Here is a 24,829-nt window from a genome sequence, read left to right as displayed (position 1 = left end):
AATGAGATTTGCACTGTACATAAAGCACTTACAGCCAGATTCATGAAGCAGAAATCATCTCGCAAAGGGCCAGATTCGCAGAATCTGGCCCTTTGCGAGCGCTTTTTTTGCATTTGGGATTCATCATCCCAAATGCAAAAATCACAGATATTGAAATCTCTAAATTGCGAGGAATTGCATTTAAGGAATCTCTATTTGAGATTCCTTAAATGCAATTCATGAACCATTTCAGAATTGCGAATTCGCAATTTTTGGCCGCTATTTACCGCGAAGTCTGACTTTGTGGTAAATAGCGAAAACTTAGAAAAATGCACTTTAGTGCATTTTTCTATGTTGGATGTTACACACACACATGTCCTTTGGACATGTGTGTGCGCAACACCAGTGTAAATCACCATTTCAGGGGTGCTACAGGGTGTCCTTTGGACACCCTGGCACCCTTAAAATCGCTTCCTTATTTGCGATGCGAATCGCAAATAAGGAAGATGTAGAAATCGCTATTAATTTTGCGATTTCTACATGCATCCCGTTTTGAGAGCCTTTAATAGCGATTCCTTAAAAATCGCTATTAAGGACTCGCAAAAGAGGAGCATGATGAATCTGGGGGATAGCTTTTTATATAATCCGCTAAATGAAATTGTGTGCTACATAATTTTTACATTCTTTAAAAGTTTTTTAAATTTTTGATGAGTGTGCGCAATATGCAGTTTTACTATTATAAATGTAGGATTTTATACAGATGAATCCAACCACATGAAACGATATGTTGTGATGATTGTCATTCTAAGAACCATGTTTTGCAACCTAGTTGGAAGGATTATTTATTCTGTGATTAAGCAATGTTTTTATGTTGTGGTCTCAGATTTGGGACCAAAATTAATAAAAATCAATCAATCAAGCATTACATATAGACAATGTATCACAATTTCCTCCAGCCCTACCATATTCAACATCTATGCTTCTCTCTAAGTTCATCTCATTCTTTTTTTGTCTTCACTTCATGGCCTACTCCAATGACAGTCAAATTATTCCCAAGCTGGAACATGATATCATTCTTGCCCAATCCAGTTTTCACAACTGCTGAAAAGCTGTTTCGCTCTGGATTAATGGCATTTCCCTTTAAATGAATCGTGAGGAAACTAGTGCCGTCATTCTAAGAGGCTGTTCTTTTATGTCATCAGATCTCAGCTCTCTTCCTAGTCCTATAAAATCTATACACAATCTCGAAAATCTTCCCTCACTTCCCACTCTTCTTCTGATTTATTTTGACCCACCCAAAAATGTTCTTGCCTGGATTATACTAACCGTATTAATCAGGGGCTTCCCGCTTATCACATCAACCACCTCGAAATAGTTCGAAATTCATCTACATGGCTTCTACCATCTCCTTCACCATTATTCAATTCCCCATACCCATAGCAAAAGATGCGCTCTTTAGAAGCCTCTGCTTCTGCCACAAAGCCATTAATGAGAAGAGATCAGCCTTGCTTTTATAAAGTTGTATGTCTTACATTTCTACTATAACTCTTTCTTCCTCCTCTCCTGGACTCTTTTGACCCCTGAAAATTCACAAGACAGTTTTGCCTTCTCTGGTCTCCCTGTTAAACATGAAACCCCCTTTCTCCACCCATTAGGGTTCAACTGAATAACAGAGATTTCAGGAAACTACCCAGAAATGTTTAAGGCTGGAAAAGATGCAAGGGTGGTTGACCCACTACCCAGACTAGCAAGAATTGAGGAAAACTGGTTTGCAACCAATCAATCAGCATATATCGATGTCCATATCCCATAAGAAACATGTGTGCACACAAATTGTACTGCAATGTGATTAAATAGGAATCGCAGTGTAGCGAAGGATAATAGCGATTTCTAAAAAGAGAATACCAATTACCGCTTTGCAAATACTCTGTACGAGTTATTTGCATATATCGAATGATTCCACAATAGCTATGTGCATTTGAAAAATACTATAAGATAGAGCCAGGTGGTAACCGGATGCAGCCTATAAAAGAAGGCCCAGAATGCATTTCAAAATTTCACAATGGCATCCCTTTGTGCTATAGTGAGGACAATGTGCATATTAGCAGATTACGCCCGCATTGCGCCCCGGGGCACTTTGGTATTACAGAAGGGGTCGTAGACGCGTGTGCGGCCCCTTCTGTAATACCAATATCACTGCCGCACATAAAGCGCCAGTGCTATCTTCAAGGGGGCGTTCCTTTGTTTGCATTGGGGCGCCCCATGCAAATGAGGGAACCCCCTTGACTTTGCTCGCGCTCCTGCGATGAGGGCGCAGAGGCAAAGAAACCCTCAGGAGAGGCACTGACAGTGCGCCAACTAAAAGGTGCGCACTGTTAGTGCCCCCCACTGATGGCAGCCCTCTGGCGGGGGGAAAGGTGGTCCCATGGACCCACCAAGACATTTCTTTGCCGGCGGGTGCAGTTACTGACTGCACCCGCCTGCAAGGGGATTTCTTTTCCCCTTTGAAAGTGCAGGCGGGTTGCCGCCGGCACAGTGAAACACAGAGCGGCTGTAAAGCAGGTGCTCAATGTTTCACCTAAATGTGCTACCCTGGTGTCAGCGCGAGTTCGCGGCTGTTGTGGGAGCAGCACATTCATGGTAATGGGGCGTATTTTGATTGTTTACATCGGGTGAACTTTTTTAAAGGTGAGCCCGTCACAAACAATGAAAATGCGCTTTATGTGTAATGTGGACCCTGATGTCCTGCTGCCATACAATTCCTGGGCTCTTCCAACCTTCCTACCAAGCTCACACATGGTCAGGTACTGCTTATGCTGGATCAACAGCACCGATTTTTCAAGGCTATTTAAATGTCTATTTAAATGAATAGCAGTGCACTAGCCTAATAGTAGGCAGCAAGCACCAGCCAAGCAGCCTTTAGGATCTGTCCTGTCTCGCTACTGATGGTTGTTGTGCTATGCCCCTGGTTGACTGCTCCATCAATGGAGTGGTTATTGCAGTGTAGATGTTGCACACCTTGTGTGCACAATTTCAGGTTTCATCACTGAATGTGTCCGCAGAGTTGGGGCTGGCTCAACATGCGGAAAACGCTGTCTGATACACTTGTCACTGGTGGTGGTGGTATTTCCACCATACAGTGTCCCTCTATCTGGGCTTGCTTTTCCTGTGCATGTTCTGCAAAAGAAAACAGAATATGTTTTTTAATTCCTCATGTGCTTTTATATTCAACTTGAGGTAGTATAACATATTATGCCCCCCCACAAGAGAGTAGAGTTTTATTTATTTATTTATTTATTTTTATTTGAGGCTTTTCTATAGCACAAACATGATCCATCAGGGTGTCAGAGCGATGTACAAGTATGAGATAAGTCATACATGTAGAATTAGAAAGCAAATCGTTACAAATAAGCAAACAGAACAACTACAAAGTCACCATCGATTAGGTAGATTCATGATCCGGGGGTAACCTCATGTGCGTAGTCCAGTTGACTTCCTAAGGGTTGTTAATTAGAGAAATTCAGAAGCCTTTCATTTCTTTTTTTAAAGGAGGTAATCGGGGGTTAGACCTGATTGTGGGTAGCAATGCGTTCCAAATTCTTAGGGCTAAGTCAAAGAAGGAGTGGTTGTAAGTTTTCTTTTTGCTGAGCTTCTGCGGTTTCATCAACAGGGAGTTGGCGCTTCTTAAGGAACGACTGCCCTCGACAATTCAAGTTTATTGGCAAGGTAGACGACAATTCAAGTTTATTGGTGAGGTAGACGACAATTCAAGTTTATTGGTGAGGTAGACAGCAGTGTTGTGGTGAAGGGCCTTATGCGTCCTGCAAGCTGTTTTCAGCTGGATCCTTTCTTTGAACACAAGCTAATTCAGACGTTTTAGGTCTGGGGTGATGTGATCACATTTTCTGGATCCCGTCACGAGCCTAGCCGCTGAGTTCAGCCGGCCCTTGGTGGTGCTAGGCTTGCTTTGGGAAGAACTGCAAGAGTGGCACTCCTGAAATCTAATCGGGAAATGACTAGGGATTGGACTTCCAAATGAAAGTCATCAGGGGGCCAGAAAGGTTTGAATTTCCTTAGAATGTTTAGTTGGTAGTTGGCCCCCCTTGTGGTTGCGCGGATATGATCTTTCATATTCATGTATTTGTCCAAAGTTATACCAAGCGATCTAGTGAAGCAATTGAGAGCTGTAAGTTGTTTGAGCCATTTATCTATTTGGGCTGAGTGGTGTGGGGGGCGATCAAGAGGAACTCCGTTTTGAGTGCGGTGAGCATTAGGTGGTTGTATGTTATCCACTGTTGGGCTTTCAGCAGGGTGCGGTTGAGAGTATTAACGTCTTCGAGTGAGGACATTTTCAAGTATAATTGTGTATCATCAGCATGCATGTGGTAATGGATATTAGCATGCTTTAGAATTTTGATGAGGGGGTTCCATGAATAGATTGAATAGCGTAGGTGAGAGAGCGTGGCTCCTTGAGGCACTCCAATCAAGACCAGAGTAATATCAGAGAGGGTTTGATTGACTTTTATTAGTTGAGTTCTGTTCTGAGGGAACAATGTAAACCATTTTGCCACAGGCCCAGATAGCCGCATCCTTGACTCCAGGAGGTCAATCATGCTGCTATGTTTGACTTTGTAGAACACAGAGGAGAGATCAAGAAGTGTAAGTAGGCACAAATCATTCTGATCAAGCAATCTCAGTGCATCATCTACAATGAGGGTTAGAGCTGTTTCCTTGCTATGTCCCATTCTAAATCCAGATTGACAGTGGTCCAGGAGATTACATTTTTCAATGTGTTCACAGAGTTGCATGTGTACACCTTTTTCTAGGACCTTAGCTTATGTCGGAAGGTTGGTAATGAGACGGACATTATTACGGTCGGACTGGTCAGCATTAGGCTTTTTTAGGATAGGAGAGACCTGTCATATCTTTAGACAATCTGAAATCAGGCCCTGAGAGCAGGGAATGGAGGATTTAAGCTATTTGATGAGTTTGGCAGACAGAGTATGATAGAAATGGCTGAAGGGTTTTAGTGGTGTTATTATCTTGAGTAAGTCAGCTTCATTGGGAATTTTGAAAGTATTCCAAGTAGCATTGTTTTTGCAGTAAAGCAGGATTGGGAGGTTCTTACCAGATGTTGTACAGAGAGGATTCTTAGTTGGGACTGGTTTAGCAGACAATGGGAGGCAAGCTAAAGTTCTGATTCAATCTTCTCAGTTTTTTTCATGAAATGGGCAGAGAAGTCTTTTCCACAAGTAATGATTCTTCCCTTCCGAATGGGAATTAGAGTTGCTTGTTGTTTGATGAGTTTGAATAGTTCTTTGGGTCTGTTATTGGCTTTGTCCAGTTGTGTCCTAAAGTATTCTGCTTTAGATCTTTGGATATGTTTATTGTAGGTGCTTCTCTTCTGCCTCAAGAGCTTGACGTGTGCGATGGAGGGAGAGATTCTCCAAGTTCTCTCAGCATGTCTTAAGTTGCGCCTTTCTTCATTAAAGATGCAGTTCAATCAGGGTTTGGAGTGTCTATTGGGTAATCTTTTTTGCTGTTTTGGAGCAATTTTATTTAGTATGTCAGACATGGATTGGAAGTAGTGATCTTTAAGATCCTTAACATTCTTTATGTTTGTAGGAGGTTGTAGGAGGTTGTTGCTAATCAAAGATATTTCATTTAGGTTGCTATTTCTGGTTTTCAGCGGTTGGCCCTGTCTAATCAGCGTCTTTTCGAAGATGAGGAAGGAGATTAGATAGTGCTCAGACCAGTCGCAAGGGTAAATGGATTCCAATTGTATGATGCTAAAGTTGAGGGTGGAGCATTTATTATGTGTTGGGAAATTACATGATTGTTTGAGGTTGAGGCCCGAATGGAAGGCTTTGAAGGTGTTCAGTATGGGATCGTTAGAGTCCTTCCAATGAATGTTGAAATCCCCAAGGAAGATCTGGTTGGTGTGTTGGTCTGAGTTAGAAGAGATGGTCTCCATTAATTGTTCAATGTAAAGTATGTTGTTGCCCGGGGGGTGATTGAGAGTGTGGAGACTGCATACAATCCTATCATTGATCCATATATTGATACCTAGGTATTCACAAGAAGGTATTGGAGCATTTTGTGCATGTTTTAGAGTGAGCAAGGAGTGGAAAATGCATGCTAAGCTGCCCCTGATTTTTCCAGATCTATCCAATCTGATGATGTCATGGCGGGGTGGAACTAGAATGCCCATAATGGGGGGAGGAGGTATCATAGAGCCAGGTTTCCATTAGGATAAGGTCCTGTGCAATGATGAGCTTGGTGATGTCCGCAGCGTGTTTTACGTAAAACCTGCAGTTTAGAAGCATAGACTTGATATGTGATTTGGTTATTAGAACCTCTTGGTATGTTGTGGGGTCCTATTAGAGATCGCACATGTTCATCCTTCTGAGTGTGGATTTAAATTGAATTTATTATCTAGAGCCAAACTGTTAGAAGGTGGTTCTGACACTAGGGGCCACCCAGATTTTTTGCTCTTTGAGCACCTAATCGTGGAGATTTTACTGTGGGGGAGCCTCATAATCTGGGACTCACCCACAGTGAACTCATAATGAAGGAGACTGGATGGAGATTTTATTGGTGTCCCCCTGGCTTGACTAGGCGGCTACGCAGCAACTGGAGTATGGGGCACCTCGCTGGTTACCAGCAGACCCATGTGTACATGCGTGTGCACACGTGTAGGGGCTGCGCAGGGGAGATTACTAGCGTGCGTAGTCCAGGAGAAGCTACAGAGTGAATGGTGTGGCAGGACTTATGCAGAATTGGGTGGTGACATGGGGTAGGCTTTATACACTGGAGGGAAACATGCCAGGGAAAGTCAGTGTGTTTTACTCCATTATTCCCTTATGGGAGGTGGAACCCATGGCTAGAGTAACTTCTACAAGGCCTACAGATTCCAGACACGCACTAAGGTCCAGTATAGGGGATGTGAAAATAAGTATTCTGCAGAGTCCTACGTCCTAGTTGTACTGCTTTTGGGTCATACAGAACTGTCATATTTCTCTGAGCCAGCCATGACCAGACCCAGGCTGAGGGTTGACCTCAGCTGGATGGATGATACACTTTCTTCCACAAGCTAAGGCCTCCTCTCCAAAAAGAAGAAGATGGGTGGGGCTACAGGCTCATCCATTAGCAGCTGTCACTGGGTGCCAGGCACCAGGCTGCACCAAGGAGGGAAGGCAGTCAGGGGGGAAGGAGTTGGGTTTCAGAGGCCATTTGGCCAGAGACACTGGACAACTCCATTTTGAACAACCCAGAGGTTGGACAAGAAGGAGGGAGCAGGGGCAGGGAAGCGATGTGTCGCTGTTTGATAAGACATACAGAGACTTTCTGCCAACTTTTAAAAAGTACTTTCACAGGAAGAGAATCTCTCTCTGGGGTGTGGTCTGCTGAGGCGGAAGGTGCAGGAGCCCGGCAATGGGCAGTTGGAAGGAGGACCCCCCTGACTGCTCCCCAGGTCCCTAACAGCACCAGAAGAAGAGCCCAGGACTGGTGCGCAGAAGCAGGTGCCTCTGTGCAGGGAGAAGAGAGGCGCAGAGAGCCAGTGAAGATCGCTCCCTGCAGAATGGGACTCTCTTGGAGACCCCGAGGGCAAGGGAGAGTGCTCCCAGTGGCTGGGGGCGCCACCAGGAGCAAGAAGAGCCAAAAATGGATAAGATCGGACCCCCAGAGGCTGAGATATGACCCCTGGAAGGTAGGCGACCTTTGACCTTTCATGAAACCAGCAACGTAGCGCGTGGGGCTCCGCCGCCGGTCTGTAATAGGCCCCCAGGGTGGATCAGGTCCCGGGGGCTGCCCCCAAAGAAGTAAAGCCAGGGTGCGCCATCATGCACCCCGTGAAGCTGCCCCCGCAGGGTGCCAGGAGCCCACCCTGGCCCCCGCTGAATACTAAACTGGGGTGTGCCGTCGCGCTCCCCCTGGAGAGTGTGAGGAGGAGGGGCCCGTGAACCCAACTCCAGGCCCCGTGTGAGGAGGCAGGGGCAGGAGCTGCCGTCGCCCCCCCCCCTCCCTATCGCCCCTCCCGAAGATATCCAGGGGCATGGGACCCCATCCCAAGGCCCCAACGATGACAAGAAGGTTGGAGGAGTGCCGCCGCACTTCCCTGAGGTCCTGACGGGACTGCGGGAGTCCGCGTCTGCCCACTGGAGCGGGGAGACCAGAAGTGGACAGCCGGCTCCCGCGGCAGCACATGAGGGTGCTGGCCGCGCGGGGAGCCGGCAGGTGCAGCCGGAGGTGGGCACCCCAGGCTGCCCTCCAACATAGAGGCAAGTGGGGGTCCCGGGTGGGACAGCGATCCCCGGAACAACGGAGTCGGCGTCGGGGGCCCGGGTGGGACCGGGCCCCCCAACAACTGGCAGAGCGGCCGGGAGTGGGCTCCCGGAGAAGCATCCTCTTACCTGGGGGTCCAGGTGGGACCGGGCCCCCCACCGAGGCCCAGGAGGTGGCGCAGAGCACCAGAAAGATGATCGCGGCACTCCCCGTCACAGCTGAGGGTGAATTGAAAAGTGCTTCATGGAGTGAAGGGCTGAGTAGGGGATGTCTGGAGAAGGGCATCCCCTGGAGATGAAGAGGTGTAAGTGCATCAGAACTGCATTTACTAATTGTTATTTCTTTTATGGGGACTAAAGTTCATGTTTTTAATGTGAAGTACATGGTAAAGGTGATGTCATAAGCAAAGAGCGGTTATGTTGTCAGACACTCCAGCTAGGGTGTCTTGCTGTATATTCATAATCCTAATCTGGTGATTTCATCTGTGATGCCTTTAGGGGCTGTATTTGCAAAGCATTCTAACGATACCCAAATGTGCTGAGTACTGTCATTCTCAAGTGTGCTTAAACATGTATTCTTGCTGCTGTGCTTAGGTGAAGAACCCAGACTGTTAGCCCTTAAGATGTAGAGGTGCATACTTTATGGTCAGTAGGAGATGCTCAGTCAGGGTCATGTGTCACCAAGGCAGGTGTACCCCTGTTTAATGCTTGTTGAGGTAATGGGGGGGGGGGCACTGGGATGGTGCCAGTGTGCAGGGCCCTCGCTCCAGGTTATGTTCAACTAATTGCATTGGGGGCATGATGATGTGCATACATGGGAGTGGTGGTACTAGACCCCACCCCACAACGGGAGGGGTGTAGATGTTATGCAATATCACAAAGTAATTCCAACAGCTTATGTATATTTGTAAATTGGTGCATAGTATTGAGTAGTCTGTGTGTTTAATAAATCTACTCTTACTTTTCTAAAGCAAAGTACAGACTGGACAATCAATTATTGAGTGTTATTTCTGCGCACTTGCAAATGGCGATTACTAGCCCACACCACCTCCCTTGAGTAAGCCTCAGACTGCTCTGCAATGCTACCCTCTGAGAGTAAGGCACTACAATTGGGTGTTTGGTTCCCAGTGAAGGACAAATGTAGTCATGTTATTTGTGCAGGCCTCACAGATGCTGCCTCGTTTTCCAACACAAACACATACTGAGTAACAGAGTTGCTGATGCCCACTCTTGATCACAGTGGTCAAGATTCCATGGATTGGCTCCGGAAGTGGTAAGGTATGCATCACACGTGCCTGCAGACAGAAGGAGAATGTTTGAAGAGAAACTGGTGGATGGATCAATAATGCTGCTATACGTGTTACTTGCAGGCAGTCTTAGAAACATTCAATATGAGCAGGGCCAAAAAACAGAGGGTGAGAGAAACTGTGAACCAAAGGGAGGAAGCCCTGGAGTTTTGTATGTATTCCTTAACATATGGGGTGGCAACAGAAAGGCAAGGACTAAGAATGATAGGAGAGATGCTACAAGTGTTGGGAAAGAGGAAGTTGAAAAGACATGGTGGATATATGTACCATAACCAGTGAGGGGGGATTTGAAGAAAAGTGATGATCTGTTTTTATGTCATGATAGATCTGGAAAAAAGGGGCAAAACAACTTAAAACCATGGATATTAGGTAATTACAATGTAAAATGGGGTGAAGTGCAAGCAAACAAACAGAAGTTGTAGTTGTTGGATGAAAATATGGAGGTTTACTATGCTGGCTAAGCCAATATGAACTGAGGACAATTGCTGTCCAAAAAAGTTAGAGATGCCTAGGGCACAATTACAATATTGTGCTGCAAATGGGGAATAATGATTGTGAGAAATAGTTGAGGGGTGAACCACAGACAACCAAAATCCTCAAACCACAGTCCTCGTCGGGGTGAATCAAAAAAGTCACAAAATGAACATGTGTTTAACCCTCTGGTAGCTTGGTCCAAAAGCAGTCAGGTTTAACTTAGAGACTGTATTATGCAGCACTCAAACAATAACATAGTGAAAAACACAACACAAGAAAAACTTTGTGCTGCAACTGGGGAATAATGACTGTGAGAAATAGTTGAGGGGGATGAAACCCTTCTCAGACAACCATAATCTTAAAACCACAATCCTCATCATGGTGAACCAAAAAAGTCACTATTATTATTATTAAACTCATTAGTAGCGGCAGCCGAATCATCCCCATGGGGATCTCTCGGCGCCTGAGTAGCAGTCACTTGAAGAACAACAGACTCTTGAAACAGCCAGGTCTTGAGCAGTTTCTTAAATCGAGACAGGTTGGGGCAGGCACGGATCTCATCAGGGAGACTGTTACAATGTATAGGGGCTAGATGAGAAAAGGCCCAACCTCCCATTTTGGCTTTCCTGATTCTCCGCGTGCAGAGCAAATTGCGATGGCTAGATCTCAACTGACGCATGAAAAGATACAATTCAAGTTTCTTCTGAAGGTAAGAAGGGCCGTCCACTGAAGGGACTTGAAGACAGTACATAACAGCTTGAAGACTGCTCGTTTTCTAATAGGGAGCCAGTGCAGTTGGCGTAGGAGAGGTAGAGATGGGGTGCATGACGGTTTATTAAGGGCAAGGTGTGCTGCTGTGTTTTGAACCACCTGCAATTTTGATAATAGGTCCTCCCACTATTCCGACCAGTAGAGTTACCATAATCCAGTCTACTAACCAAGAGCGACTGAAGGAAGGTAGTCCTTGCCATGAGAGGGATCCAAGGGAAGATATTTCTAAGCATCCACATTATTCTGAAGCAGGTGCCTGACAACGTCTTCACCTGTTCCTCCATAGAGAGTTTATTGTCAATTCTGATGCCTAAATTCTTAGCCCATTTTTTGGGTGAAGGCACCTCCCCTAGATTCAGATGGCCACCATTCTGAGGTCCACAGTTCTTCAGCTTTACCAAACAGCAGTAGCTCTGTTTTAATGGAATTAAGCTGAAGAAAGTTCTTCTTCATCCATATGGCTATATTTGACATACAGTTTTTAAACTTAGGTTTGGTCACTGCAGGGTCCGCCTCAATAGGGACTATCACCTGCATGTCGTCTGCGTACGAGATAGTCTCGAACCCACAGCTTCTACTAATTGAGGCCAGAGGGGCCACAGATATATTAAACAAGGTGGGACTTAAGATGGATCCCTGCGGGACCCCCTTATCCACCCGAGTGATCTGTGACACAAAGGGATCCAACTGGACACATTGAGGGGCATATTACCAAGCAATAGCGATAATTATCGCTATTGCTTGGTTAGAGACAAAAATGTATCGCCGACCTGCGGCGTTTTTTATCGCAGATAAACCTTGGTATTACCAAGGTTTATCGCAAATGCGATAAAAATCGGCCACAATGCATGAATATCGCTGAAAAGTCCGCGATATTCAGGCATTACCGAGCTAATGCTCTTAGCCATGTTATCTACCTCTCATTGGATAATATGGCTAAGAACTGCTCAGGGCAGGTGGTAGCTTTTGCAGATATTCACGCTTAGCGCAAATATCTCCAAAAGTTGGTAATACGAGATAGCGATGTTAGCGACTATTTCCAGTCGCTAACATCTTGGCACGCCCACTTTGCATGTCATTAGTGATAAATTTCTCTGACATGCAAAGGGGGGCCCAAGATGGTCGCTATCTCCTACTAGCTGTCGCTAACTGGTGTTAGTGACAGCTAGGTAATAGGGAGATAATTTTATCTCTGCTTTCTTGGCTTTTAAAGCCAAAAATGCGGAGATAAACCCCCTTGATAATATGCCTCTGAGTTCTGTCGGTCAAAAAACTTTGTATCCATTTAAAGGCCATGCCTCTGACACCAATCTCTCACTAAATGAACCAGTGCTGAATCCTCTGGTAGCTTGGCCCAAAATCACTCACTCAGGTTTAACTGAGAGACAATGTGTAAACCATTTATGCAGCACGCAAACAATAATATAGTGAAAAAAATAACACAAGAAAAATCCCACATTAATCAAGTAAATTAGAGCAGATTTTAATTTTTAAAAGTGATCTAGAAAGACAAAAATCCAATCAGTAGCACTGGGGATATGGGTAATTTCAAAGCCTTAGGTAAAAGTAGCATCAAGAAGCGCAAAGCTCAAACTGTGGTTATCTGGTCAAGCCAACCACAATGGAGCGCGGTTCGGGTACAGGACCTAGTTCGCCTGCTGGGCAATGTGCTTGTTTGTACTCGGACTCAGATGAGTGGTCCTGCGTCGTGCTGTGTCGAGTTGCGCCAGTTCCAATGGGGCCACTGATCAGACACTGCATCGAATTGCTTCACACTGTGTCAGTTCCGGTGAGGATGCAGATCAGGAGCTGCGAGGTGCTGCGATGCGTGGTCCCGAGTCAAGATGCATTGCGCTGTGTTGGTTCTAAAGGAACCCACACTTCTTTGGGATCAGAACTCACTCCAGGGGAGGCAAGCAATTGGGCACAGCAGGTCCAGTTGAGTCTGGGGAGCTTGGCAGATGTAGGGCAGGTCTCTAGAGTTTGATATGTCACTGTAGTTCAGGCCTGGTGGCTGGTCAGATAGCCCTTGGACTTTCTCTGGTGGTTCTGGGTTAAAGAAGCAGGTCCAGTCTTCTTTCTCAGGCGGGAAGGCAGTCCTTCCAGCAGTAGGGCATCAGAGCAGTCCTTCATCTGAGTCTTCCACAGGTCCTGAAGTGATCTGAAGAGTTGGTCTGAGTGTCCAATATTTATACCTGTTGCCAGCTTTGAAGGGGGAGAAACTTTTAGACTTCCCTCCCAAGGACCCCTTCGTGATACCGTCTAGGAGGAATACACAAAGGAAACTGCCAATTACACCTAGTCATGTGACCCAGGATACAGGTTGCAGGCACTAAATAGTTAGTTCAAGAAAATGCTAACTTTCCAAAGATTGATAAATCAATATGATTATGCTAATTAAATTCTTTATCATGTGATAAATTATATGTCTTAAATTGTTTTGGACGAAGTTTTTTTCTATTGTAACTTTCCAAAAGTGTAATTTTCAGAATTGTGACTTAAAATCTAACTTTTCCATTAAAGAGGGTTTTAACTTACAATTCCTTAGACCCCAAACATGACATTTCTACCTATTCCTATGCTAATATTATCACTTATTAAATGTAATAGTGTAACCTAATGTTATCCTATGGGATAAGTAGGCCTCACAGTAGTAAAACATTTATTTGTAAGTTTTTCACTACCAGGGCATGTAAAACTTAAAAGTACATGTCCAACTTTTTAAATATAATGCACACTGAACTATGAGCTGTTTAAGACCTACCCAGGGATGACTTGTATGTATGAAAAAGAGAGGCTTATGCCTGGAAAATTGTTTATTTGGCAAGGTCGAAATGGCAGTTTAAAACTACACACAGACTGCAATGGTAAGTCTGGAGACATGCTTAAAAGGGCTACTTTAGAGGGTGGCAAAATGAGTGTTGCCCTGGGTACATGTAATACCACTTTGCTAGGGACTTACAAGCTAATTGAATGTGCCAGTCATGTGTAAATCAATGTTACCATGTTTAAAGGAGAGGGCACACACACTTTACCACTGGTTAGCAGTTGTAAAGTGCACAGAGTCCTAAAGTCAATAAAAACGAACCCCGTAAACCAGGAGGGGTGCAGGCAAAAAAACTTGGGGGCAGAGAGGACCAAATCCAACAATGATTTTATTCAGTAGGTGGTGGAATTTCTTTGACATCGTCTACTGCCATGGAAAGTATGGAAGGAAGGACGAAAATCTGCCACTGATCAACAGGGCGAGGAAAGAAGTGAACATGGAAATCTCTGGGTTTTGGGATTAAAGAAGCATAAACATTCTTTGTTGTTCAGGCCAGATGGGGTACACCTGTATCTGTTGGGAAATGAGATGTACGTAATAAAATTGATGCAAGTTGTGGAGGGCTGGGTAGCAAGTATGATGGGAGTATAAAAGTGAAAAAAGAAAGAACACAATCTGGGAAACTTACTCTGGTGTGGCTTGAAAGGATCAGGGGAATAAAGGTGAGGGTGTTATGAGGTGTTTAGTTGGGTAAAAAAATGGGCACAAGGGGGTCGAGGGAGGTGGGCTTTCCTGGTTCAAGTGCAGGCAGGCTAGCCCAGGACTGATAGGTCAGGATTGAAGGAAGACTGGTGAGTAAGGTTCGAGAAACGGTGGCTCGTATGCCTGGTGGCACAAGGCCAGTGCAAAGAAGAGACAGGGCAGTAGAACCAAATAGGGGTGGGGAAGGGGGTTTATTAAGTTAGACTGTTAGAGGGTAATTTATGTATTTGACTAGAGGGAAGTGTGTTCAGCAATAAAGGTTCAAGGATGCAAAGTGTCAGTCCTGGGTACAAGAGTTAAAGGAAACCATGCAGGAAAGTTAAAGTAATACATTAATGGGTGCAGGAGAGTGGGGGGATAAAGTAGGCCCAGTAGAGACAAAAACGAGTACAGAGTGCAGAGAATGAGGCATGAGATAGTCAAGCGTGCCAGCGGCCTGCACCCCCCAAAATAGGCAGTTTTCATTAGTCTGCAGTGGCTGGGGTTTTATAAATTGAAAGAAGCCTCTAAGGAGCTCTCAGGCGAGGCCACCTCTATGAGGGGATGTAGTGAAAGGGGCGTTTTCATAAGAAAATATAATACTCAGGTGAAATATGTCCAGGCTCGCTTTCCGTCCTCTTCGAGCAGAGAGAGGATGGGAGAGAGAGGAATGCCATAGCACCACGGGCTGCACGTGCACGCTTCTCCCAGAGGCAGCGCGTGCGCCTTCTCTTTGCAGGCATCACAGATCCGCTGCGTCCCAAGAAGAATTTCCACAGATGTCTCTTTACTGCTCATGCAGACATCGCCCAGTCTGCATCTGCACACATTCCAGGCCCGGGGGCATGGGCACACATCTCTTGCATTGTCTCGTTATGCCCATAACCCCCTTCCCCTCACCCCCCCGATTAACATTTCGCGCGCAAATGGCATCTGCGCGAGCCCAGTCGCCAAGGAGGCCTCCCGCAGTGTACACATTCATAGATCAGCACATGGCTCGATCAGGTCGCATATAAGCCCAGATCTCACCCGAGCACGCGTATCTCCCCCGGGCGTGGGAGCGGAGGGGGGTGCTGCACATGACATCCCACCTCTCCTCCCCCGCCCCTCAGCTCCGGTGCTGTCAGGAAGCAGATGTCTTTGAGAGCTGGCCCTCTCTCCCCTCCCTCCCATCAGTATGCCGCATGAGGTGTCGTTCTCCATGGCAACCTCTTCCTTCCACCCCCCGTGAAAGCATTAAAAGCCTCTCCTCTGCCTCCCCAGCAACAGCAGCCGTGGCCCCGAGGAGACAGCTCACCTCCTGGCACCCACAGGTAGCTGACCTTGCAGCGCCTTCAAAGACTGCCTTTAATCAGAGGCATCCCTCGGATCTACCCCTCCAGCTCGCGGCCTCTCCTGCACCGCATCCGGCCCCAACGCACCGTCAAGGGCAAGAGTGGTGGAAATATCAACCCAGGGACACGGAAAGCAAGCCACGAGGCAGATAGAACCTAGGCATAAAACACAGTCCCAGACCAGCAGCAACCCCACCCTACTTTCGGAAATGTAATACTTTTTATTTGTTTTTTTGTGTGTAGCGCTTTAATACTACATGCCTGCTAATGCCAAAAGATGCAGTAATTGACGATGGAAGACTGAGTCAATCAATCGGTAGATTTGTAGAGTGCTACTTGTCACCCGTGAGGGTATCCAGGCGCTAGCAGGGTCCAGTTGGTTAGCAGAATGGCCAGGTCTTCAGGGACTTTCGGAACTCTGGAAGAGATGGGATGTCTGCAGATGAAAGGGTAGCTCGTTTTGTCTCCGCTGCTAGGTAGGAGAAGCAGCAACCACCGCCTCTGCTACATTGGATGCGGGGTGAGGGTCAGAGGAAGGGACATGGAGCGGAGGAACTCTGGTGGGCTGATGGAAGTTCAGGTGGTGGTTGGATTCAACGGTGCCTGGATTTAAACTTGTGGCCTGCAGATTATCACATGGGTCAGCAACAGTCGTTTAACTCACTGAACCACCCCATTCCGACCACAAACTTCCCTGAGAACAGAGGTGAGCATTGCAGAAAAAACACGAGGTATGGCAGCCACAAGCCTTCCTCGAATAGAAGCTGCTACAGAACACATCTAACACATGGGCATTAAGTGCCCACTTCACTGAGTCATCAGCACCATCAAGAACAGGGGAAAGATGAATTTGGACTATTTTCTTAAATACCATAGGATGTGAAATATAATTCAGTGACATGAGAAGGTAGATGTAGGTTAATACTTGCTGTCTGAATACACCTCTCACTGACTGCATCTAAAGGCTAAAAATCAAAGAAGCAAGGCTGCCATGGGCTGATCTTGAACTTCTTTGTTGGATATATACTACAAGATTCTATCTTCGCAGTGTTGTCGATCCTTTGGTACGAAGCTGTGAGCGACCCTTGTCCCTACCGCCAGGTATGTTGCTCTCCACTCCGCACAGCACCACCAGTTGTGCCCGTGTCCCTAAAGTTCCGCTGCCGCTGCTGCCGGGTGTTCGAGACCCTCCTCCACCCACAGGATTCCACCTTCGCCTCAGGTCTCTGTCTGCCCACTCTGCCCCTTCTCCTATCTGTTCCTGGTTTGTGCCATTGCTTTCTGTTACTGTTTTTTCATTTGCCTTCCTATAGTCTGCCTTATTCCTTCTTCCTTGTACTTTTACTGTGCCCCTGCCTCCTGTTTATTTTGCCCGCTCTGCTCTCCCGTTTCCTGCCTCTGCATCCCCTGCGGCACTGCCCCGCTCGCACATTCGTCCGCTCCCGCCTCCCAGCTACTCCTCCCTCCCACCTTCCCTTTTTATGGCGGCCGCTGCGTGGCCGCACCCAGTGTGCGCGCCTAAGGCAAGCCCGTCTGCACCCGTCCGCGCCGGGACTGAGCCCATCGCCAGACCCCCTGGCCCCCACGAACTCCACGACGCCCGACACCGCTACGACACCAGCACCTTCCACGCTCTCAACGCCGGCCAATTACACAACTGCTTCCAGGCCACCCCGAAGCGCACCCAAGGACCCTTCTCCTGCTGGTACTGCAGCTGCACCAGCCTCCAAACCACCACCACATCCACCGGGGCAGGACGCAACAACCTCCGATGAATTCTACTCAACGCCCGCAAACACGCCATTGAACTCTGGGACCTACTCAACTCCTCCTCCCCGGACGTCGCCTTCCTGACGGAGACCTGGATGAACCCCTCCTCGGCACCCAACATCGCCATAGCCATCCCTGACGGCTACAAGATCACCCGCAGGGACCGCACCAACGGAACAGGAGGGGGAATCGCCATTGTCCACAGAAACACCCTCAGAATCTCAACCAGCACCGACGACACCCTGAGCGCCCCCCAACACCTGCACTTCCAGATCCACACCAACCCCAACACCACCCTCAGAGGAACCCTCATCTACAAACCCCCCGGCCCCCAACCGCAGTTCAGCGACTCCCTCGCCGACTTCGTCAGCACGCACGCCCTTACCTCCCATTGATGAGTTCAGGCATCAGCAAGGCCCAAAGGTACCGAAAGGGTTCGCCCTTCTGTGTACAAAGTCCTTAGACTTACAAATGAAGTTGGCAAGGAAACTGGAAATACAAAAACATAGTTTAATAAACCTTTAAAGGTGGTGATACAACCTCCACAACACTTCTACAGTATTGTACAGAGTAGCACACTGAATACAAGCACATGGCCCCTTTTATACACAGTGGAAGGGGTTCAGCTTACAGCTTAGACAGAGGTTACAACCACGTAAGGACATTTCCAAATATATCAGTGGGTGGAGCTAACAGTATTTCTAGAACATGGGAGGGCTATGCTAATAAGGAACAACTGTTACTTCTGCTGAGCATGCGCTACACTCTCAAGAAGGACTAATAATAGCTGTTGCTAGGTAGAATCCACAGTGTAACTGGCAGAGAGGTAGGACAATCAGAACATTGAGCACATGGTAATGTAGGGCATGAAAATGGTGGACTCGAAATACAAAATGAAATCCCTATACTAGATATTTGGACTGATGCATTATGGCTTCAGCTAATGCTTAATAATACCGCTGTTTTATTTACAACAGACGACCCTTTCAGCGTTAGCTGAAGCCATTCCATTTCATAGGGTAGTCATCAAACTCATCTTGAATGTCAATGCTCATAATGTTAGAAATCTCTTTAGTTAGACTCTTTTGATAAGCAGCTTCGCAAACAGCTTTCTTATTGGGTATACAAGAGGTAATGCAAAGAGAACATATCATAGGACCACATTGAATACACATACAGCAAGTAAAAAGAATTACTACTATTATACAAAGGCCAGTGAGGATCTTCCAACCCCATGTAGTAAATAAGGTCCAAAACCAACTAGAGAAGGTCCATGTACCATTATCTACATGTATGTCAGCAGCTATTTTATGCAGTTTATTTATGGCATTATAAACAGAAGGCGAGTTGTCTGGGATGAAGACACAACAGCTACTTCCAATAAGTCTACAAGCTCCTCCTTTTTCTGCTAATATGACATCTAACACCATTCTGTTTTGCAGGGCAACAATTCTAGTAATTTGCAACTCTTCAGTTACGTTTCCTAGTGCTGCAGCAGTTTGGTTGGTCACTGCCTCTACAACTCTAGTTAATCTTCTTATCTTTCTACTGTTTAGGGCAGCTCCAACAAAAAAGAATAACCCTAGGTTAAAATCTACATATTGCTGCAAACTAGTGTCGGTCTGGTCCACATCATCGATAGATAAAGTACGTTTGTATCTATTCACAGTGGCATTATTCAACAATTTCAAGTCTTTATGATAAGTGGCAGGTGCTAAAAACACTGGTGGTAATAAAAACGATACATAGCATACTCCTGACCAGCCAGCTGGTAATCGATAATATCCTCTATTACCGCATACAAAATATGTATTATGGGATGCTAAAAATGTGCTATTATTCAGACCATCTATATTTAAGACTTTAATACAATCACTAACACCTACAGGGATGTACCCAACACTTTGTACGCATAAGTCCGCTTGTGCTTGTGCAACTGAGATCACAAATCTTTCACTTTCGACAGTGTCTCTAGTGTTCGTAAAAATGTAGGGAGTAGACTCATTGTCCGGTCGATATTCTTCCCACTCCCATATAGTTCCATTGGCTTGTGGATAGCCTTCTTTATTCTGGTGACATTCTTTGTTTAGTCTAAAAAGTAATCTTCCAACAGCAGGCTTTCTTGTGGCAAATAGAAGAGTATACCAGGCACGACAAGAACCATTATGAGAGAAAGGGAGAGGTATAAACGGTGTTCCCCCCTTCTTCTGGTGCGCTGGCATCATACCACATATCCAGCAATTTGTTTCATTTGTAGCAGTGTGGGTATGATGTAGCATCTGAATGAAGGTGTTATTTACAAAGGACAAGCGGTGTTTTGATTCCTGATAGGGGAGCGTATAAAAGAAATGCTCCTCTGGCACCGGTGTAGAAACCACATATAGATCACGGGCAGGAATTACATCCTCAACAAACCACGTGATAATGGCAACAACTGCCACACTAGCAATAAATCCGAAGGCGCAGATCACTTTCTTTCTCTCCATGTTGAACAAATGTCTCGCAAATCTTCCTGAAACTAAAAAAAAGGCTGTCAGAACTCTTCCCCCAAGGCGGCTGTTGTTTTCTTCACCAACGGGCCAAGACGGGTGTCACTACTCTAATGCAAGGCTGATCCCCCCCCCTTGCCTCATCGGCTCTCCGTTGCACCAACCAAGAGGCCGTTCTGACAGCAGTCTAAACAGCAGAAAACTTCTTCCTGGGTCGAAGGTTGTATTTTCTTACTCCAGAAGTCGTCGGGTCCGGGAAGAACTCCTCTTGCTCATCAGGTACCACAGCAGGGCCTTTCTCTGTAGTCAGGATTTCTCGATGGTCAGTCAACACGGCAGGCTCCACCAATCCGGGTTGCACTCTGCGACAATGAAGGGAGTGAATCCAGTTCTTCCGGTTGGTCACTCGGACGGCCGTTCTTGTTGCGAGCAGAACCTGCTCGGGACCGCACCATCGGGGCTCCAGGCCACTCGTCCTCTCGAACGCCTTGATGAGGACGAAGTCACCGGGTCGGAGACTATGACCCTCACCTGTGGACCGGTCAGGGAGTGCTTCTCGAACCTGTTGATGAATAGAAACCAAGTTATCAGTTAATTGTGCCAGATAGTCATTCATCAATACACAAGGTACATCATATACGGAACTTGGTTTGGGCACTCCCCAAATATTCATGGGATGACCAAACACCACTTCATACGGTGTAAGGCCGGTTCGGGAGTGTGGTACTGATCTTATTGACAACAATGCCAAAGGCAAAGCGTCGGGCCAGGTCAGAGAAGTGGAAGCCTGGATCTTTGCTAGTTTAAGCTTCAGTGTTCCACTGTAGCGTTCCACCAAGCCAGCCGACTGTGGATGGAACACTGCATGAAACTTCTGTTTTATCCCCAGACCTCTCAGAACGTACTTGATAACGTCTGCTATAAAATGAGGCCCATTATCACTCCATAATAGTCTACAAACACCATACCTAGGGAAGAACTCCTTCAGTAGCACCTTTGCTGTAGTCATTGCAGTATTGTCCTTAGTAGGGTAGGCTTCAATCCATTTACTGAAAGCACACACCACCACCAAGACGTACTTTAGATTATTACAGCGTTCAAGTTGGATATAGTCCATTTGCAGGACTTCAAAAGGTGCAGTAGGTATTTCAAATCCTCCTGCTGGAGTCCGTGTTCCTTTCCCTGGATTGTATTTAAGACAGATCATACAGGTCTGTACCACTCTCTTGGCCGTGCTAGCAATCTCTGGATGCTCCCAAACTTGCGCAAGCAATTTCACAATCGCTGAAGCTCCAACATGTGCTAGCCCATGTGCCATTTGAACCATAGGTTGGACAAAAGCTGTGGGCAACTTCCACCTATCCATTTGTTTGTTGCGCCAACAACCTTCATCATCCAGTTCTCCATTTTCAGACCATTGCTCTCGTTCTTTATCAGAAGCAACTCTCTGTATTTCCCTCACTTCTTTCCTAACATCATGCCATCGTTCTGCTTGTGACTTCACAACATACATTGAAGTGGAGTCAGGTCTCATTGCAGTTTCTCGTGCTACTTGGTCAGCGAAAGCATTTCCTTGCCCTACTTTGTCAATAACTTTCTTATGTGCACTGCATTTCACTATAGCTATCTTCTTAGGAAATGTCAGGGCAGTCAAAAGATTGTGCACCAGTTCTCCATACATAATTTGTGTTCCGTGTGATGTCAGAAAACCTCTTTCCTTCCAGAGCAGGCCAAAGTCGTGCGCTACTCCGAAAGCATAGCGGCTATCTGTATAAATATTCACACACAACTCTGCACTAAGCTCACATGCTCGTGTCAATGCTATCAGCTCCGCTGCCTGGGCTGATTTCTGTGGTATGCGTGCTGTTTCCACGATAGTATACAAAGTAGTGATGGCATATGCTGCCGAAGTCGTACCATCCGGTAGCTTCAGGCAGGAGCCATCCACCCATAATTCTCCATCTACATCTGAGAAAGGCGTATCCTGGAGATCGATACGACCCTTTGTCTGTTCCTCAGTCACAAAAATACAATCATGTGCTTCTTGTGCCTCAGGCTGAGTCGTCAGGAATGGTAACAATGTTGCTGGATTTAACGTAGCACATCTCCTCAATGTGATATGGGGAGCCAGCAACGTTAGTTCATATCCGGTCAGACGGGCACTTGTTAAATGCTGCGTCTTTGTTTGATTCAAAAGGGCGTCAACAGCATGGGGAACCAACACTAACAGCTTGTGAGATAACACTATTCCCTCACTCTGACGTATTGACACAGCTGTCGCTGCGACCGAACGAAAACACCCCGGCAATGCCCGAGCGTCAGGATCGAGCAATGCCGAGAAATATGCACACGGACGCTGCCTGTCCCCGTGCATCTGTACTAACACAGATGACGCACATCCATCTCTCTCATGTACATATAATGTGAAAAGTTTTGTGTAATCAGGAGTGCCTAACACTGGTGCTGAACAAAGGGCCTGACGTAACTGTTGGAAAGCGTTTTCACATTCATCTGTCCAAGGAAGGGGAATTGGAGTGTCTTTTGTCAATAGCGCTAACAGTGGTTTGACTATATGTGAAAACCCCAGTATCCACTGCCTACAAAAGGACGTAAGACCCAAAAATGCTCGAACATCTTTCTGTGTAGAAGGTGTTGGTGTGTCCAGGATGGCTTGGATACGATCTGATGTAAGTGCACGCCCCTCCTTAGACAAAAGGTGGCCTAGGTAGGTCACCTTAGGTCTACAGAATTGCAATTTCTTCTTAGATACCTTATGATTGTGAGAAGCCAAAAAGGAAAGCAAAGATAACGTACAAGTCTCACATTGCTCAGGGGTGTCAGCAGCCAACAAAATATCGTCGACATATTGAATAAGCACTACCCCCTCAAGCAAGACAAAGGAATCCAACTGTCTTTTCAATGCCTGACTGTAGATACTAGGGCTCTCAGTATAGCCCTGTGGAATTCTACAAAATCTATACGATCGATTATTCAAAGTGAAGCCGAAAAGGTAACGGCTATCAGGGTGAATAGGGATCGAAAAGAAGGCGTTCTTCAGGTCGACAACCGAGAATGTTGTAGCTGTTGGTGGGACCAAGGTAAGGAGTGTCGTGATGTCAGAAACAACAGGGTATTGGGGCACCACTATCTTGTTCACCTCCCTCAAATCAATAATAAAGCGATATACCCTAGTATCAGTGTCTTTCTTCAAGATTGGTAAAATAGGACTGTTACAAACATTGTATGGGACTTCTTCCACCACCCCCACTCGAATGAGATCCTGCACAATCTGTATGAGCGCCTCCTCACCCTCCTGTGAAATCCTATATTGAGGCAGGCGTGGCAACACAGCTCCCTCCTTTACACTAATGCGAACCGGGGGAATGACCATCTGTCCCACATCAGTGTCTGAAGTAGCCCACAACGTGTGAGGTAAAGAGGCTAATGCAGCACTTTCAGCGACCATACACACTCTCTCTTTTGCAGGGTAATTGTCATTTAAAATCACGCGTACTCCTTCAGGGGAGCAGCGGATTGTGGCTCTAAAATGTTTCAGCATATCTAGACCCACAATGTTGTCAGGCGTGTTTGAGGAAAGCAAGAATGGACATGGTGCTGTAAATTTGTCGACATGAAATGCAAGGGGTTGGGATAATGGGCTAAGAGAAGGTGTTCCATCGAACCCTACAGATGTGATCGTTAAGCCAGACAGGGGAGCCCTCGGAACCAATTGTTTAGACAAAGCGCTACGAGTAGCCCCTGTATCAACCAGAAACTGATCAGTAGAACCCAGAACATGTGCTGTAACATAAGGACCCCTCTGATCTACTGGTACTTCAACTGATTCCTCCCCCCATCCTACGCAATCCTATGCATATTGGGAATCATGACTTTCGGGGTGCACATAGTCAGACATCTGATACTGATTTTGTCTATCAAAGGTATTAGACCCTCCTTGTTGTTGCTCCCTAGATTCGAATCTAGCCCTGTCATTTAGGTTACCTCGTGGTCCAGAAAACCCCCCACGATTTCTCCCAAGACCTCTACCCCGTCCCATAGCCCTGTGTTCTCGCGCTAAAGGACACTCATTGGCCCAGTGGCCTCGTTGCTTACAATATGCACATTGATCTTTAGCCAAGTCTGTGCGGTTATATGTAGAATCATAAAAACCCCGACCACCTCTATTATTTCCTCTCTGGGGTGGTCCATACACTTGTGCTAACATAACTTTTGTTTTCAAATCCTTAGATTTCTTATCTTCATTACTTTTTGCTTCTAGTTCCTGACGCTCGTAATACTGAGCCATTGTCAGGAGGGATGCCGGAGTCGAAGTCGTCCAGGAGCTTTCACTGTAAAAACCTGAGTCGGGTCGGGGACAATCGATATTTGCCCGGCGGTATTGCCTCTGTGACCCTCTAGTTATTTAATCAATGAAGAGGCAGGCGCTGGAGACTGGAAGGCAGGAAACAAGGTTTTTATTTTCTCCGGAGGAGAACACAACGAAACGGACAGAAGGTATCGTTCTGAGGTGCTCTGGATACATTTCTGAGGCCTGGCCTCTTATACACTGTTTTATGACTTTATTGTAGATTACACATTCACGTTAAAGCTTTGATGTATGGAAAAGACATTCCCGGAACTCCCCTTTGGGCCCGTTCCCACACACATTTACAGTTGAAGTCCCCACCCTAGTCACAACAGGTGATGAGTATCACGCAGCGGGATATTCCGCCGATCCACGGAATGTGGGGGGTTTGATCGGATCTCATGGAGTGGGGGCTTTGATCAACCCGGGGATCCTTTGATGGGGGAAACTTTCTATTGTACGGGGAGGGGCAAGGAATGGTATCGGCAGAGCTGGGTGTCGGCCTGGGAACGGGGAAGACAAAACGGGCACACGGGGAAGAAGGGG

At 46.4% G+C, this 24,829-nt stretch overlaps 1 protein-coding gene across 1 annotated transcript in view; it reads right to left on the bottom strand.

Annotated features, from left to right (window-relative positions):
• Positions 1-976: 976 nt before the first annotated feature.
• LOC144824240 (uncharacterized) overlaps positions 977-24,829 on the bottom strand; it is a 33,559-nt gene continuing 9,706 nt past the window's right edge. Inside the window, exons 2-3 of the mRNA XM_078683382.1 lie at positions 18,535-20,479; positions 977-1,117 (exon numbers count right to left, since the gene is read on the bottom strand). Of these exons, the coding sequence (XP_078539508.1) occupies positions 977-1,117; positions 18,535-19,914 (1,521 nt within the window). The 5' untranslated portion in view covers positions 19,915-20,479. The remainder of the gene's footprint in view (positions 1,118-18,534; positions 20,480-24,829) is intronic.

The sequence above is a fragment of the Lissotriton helveticus genome, chromosome 3_1 (genome assembly GCF_964261635.1).
Source record: "Lissotriton helveticus chromosome 3_1, aLisHel1.1, whole genome shotgun sequence".
Classification (NCBI taxonomy): domain Eukaryota; kingdom Metazoa; phylum Chordata; class Amphibia; order Caudata; family Salamandridae; genus Lissotriton; species Lissotriton helveticus.
Note: the sequence above shows the minus strand (reverse complement) of the source record. Positions and strands in the feature narration are given on the sequence as shown.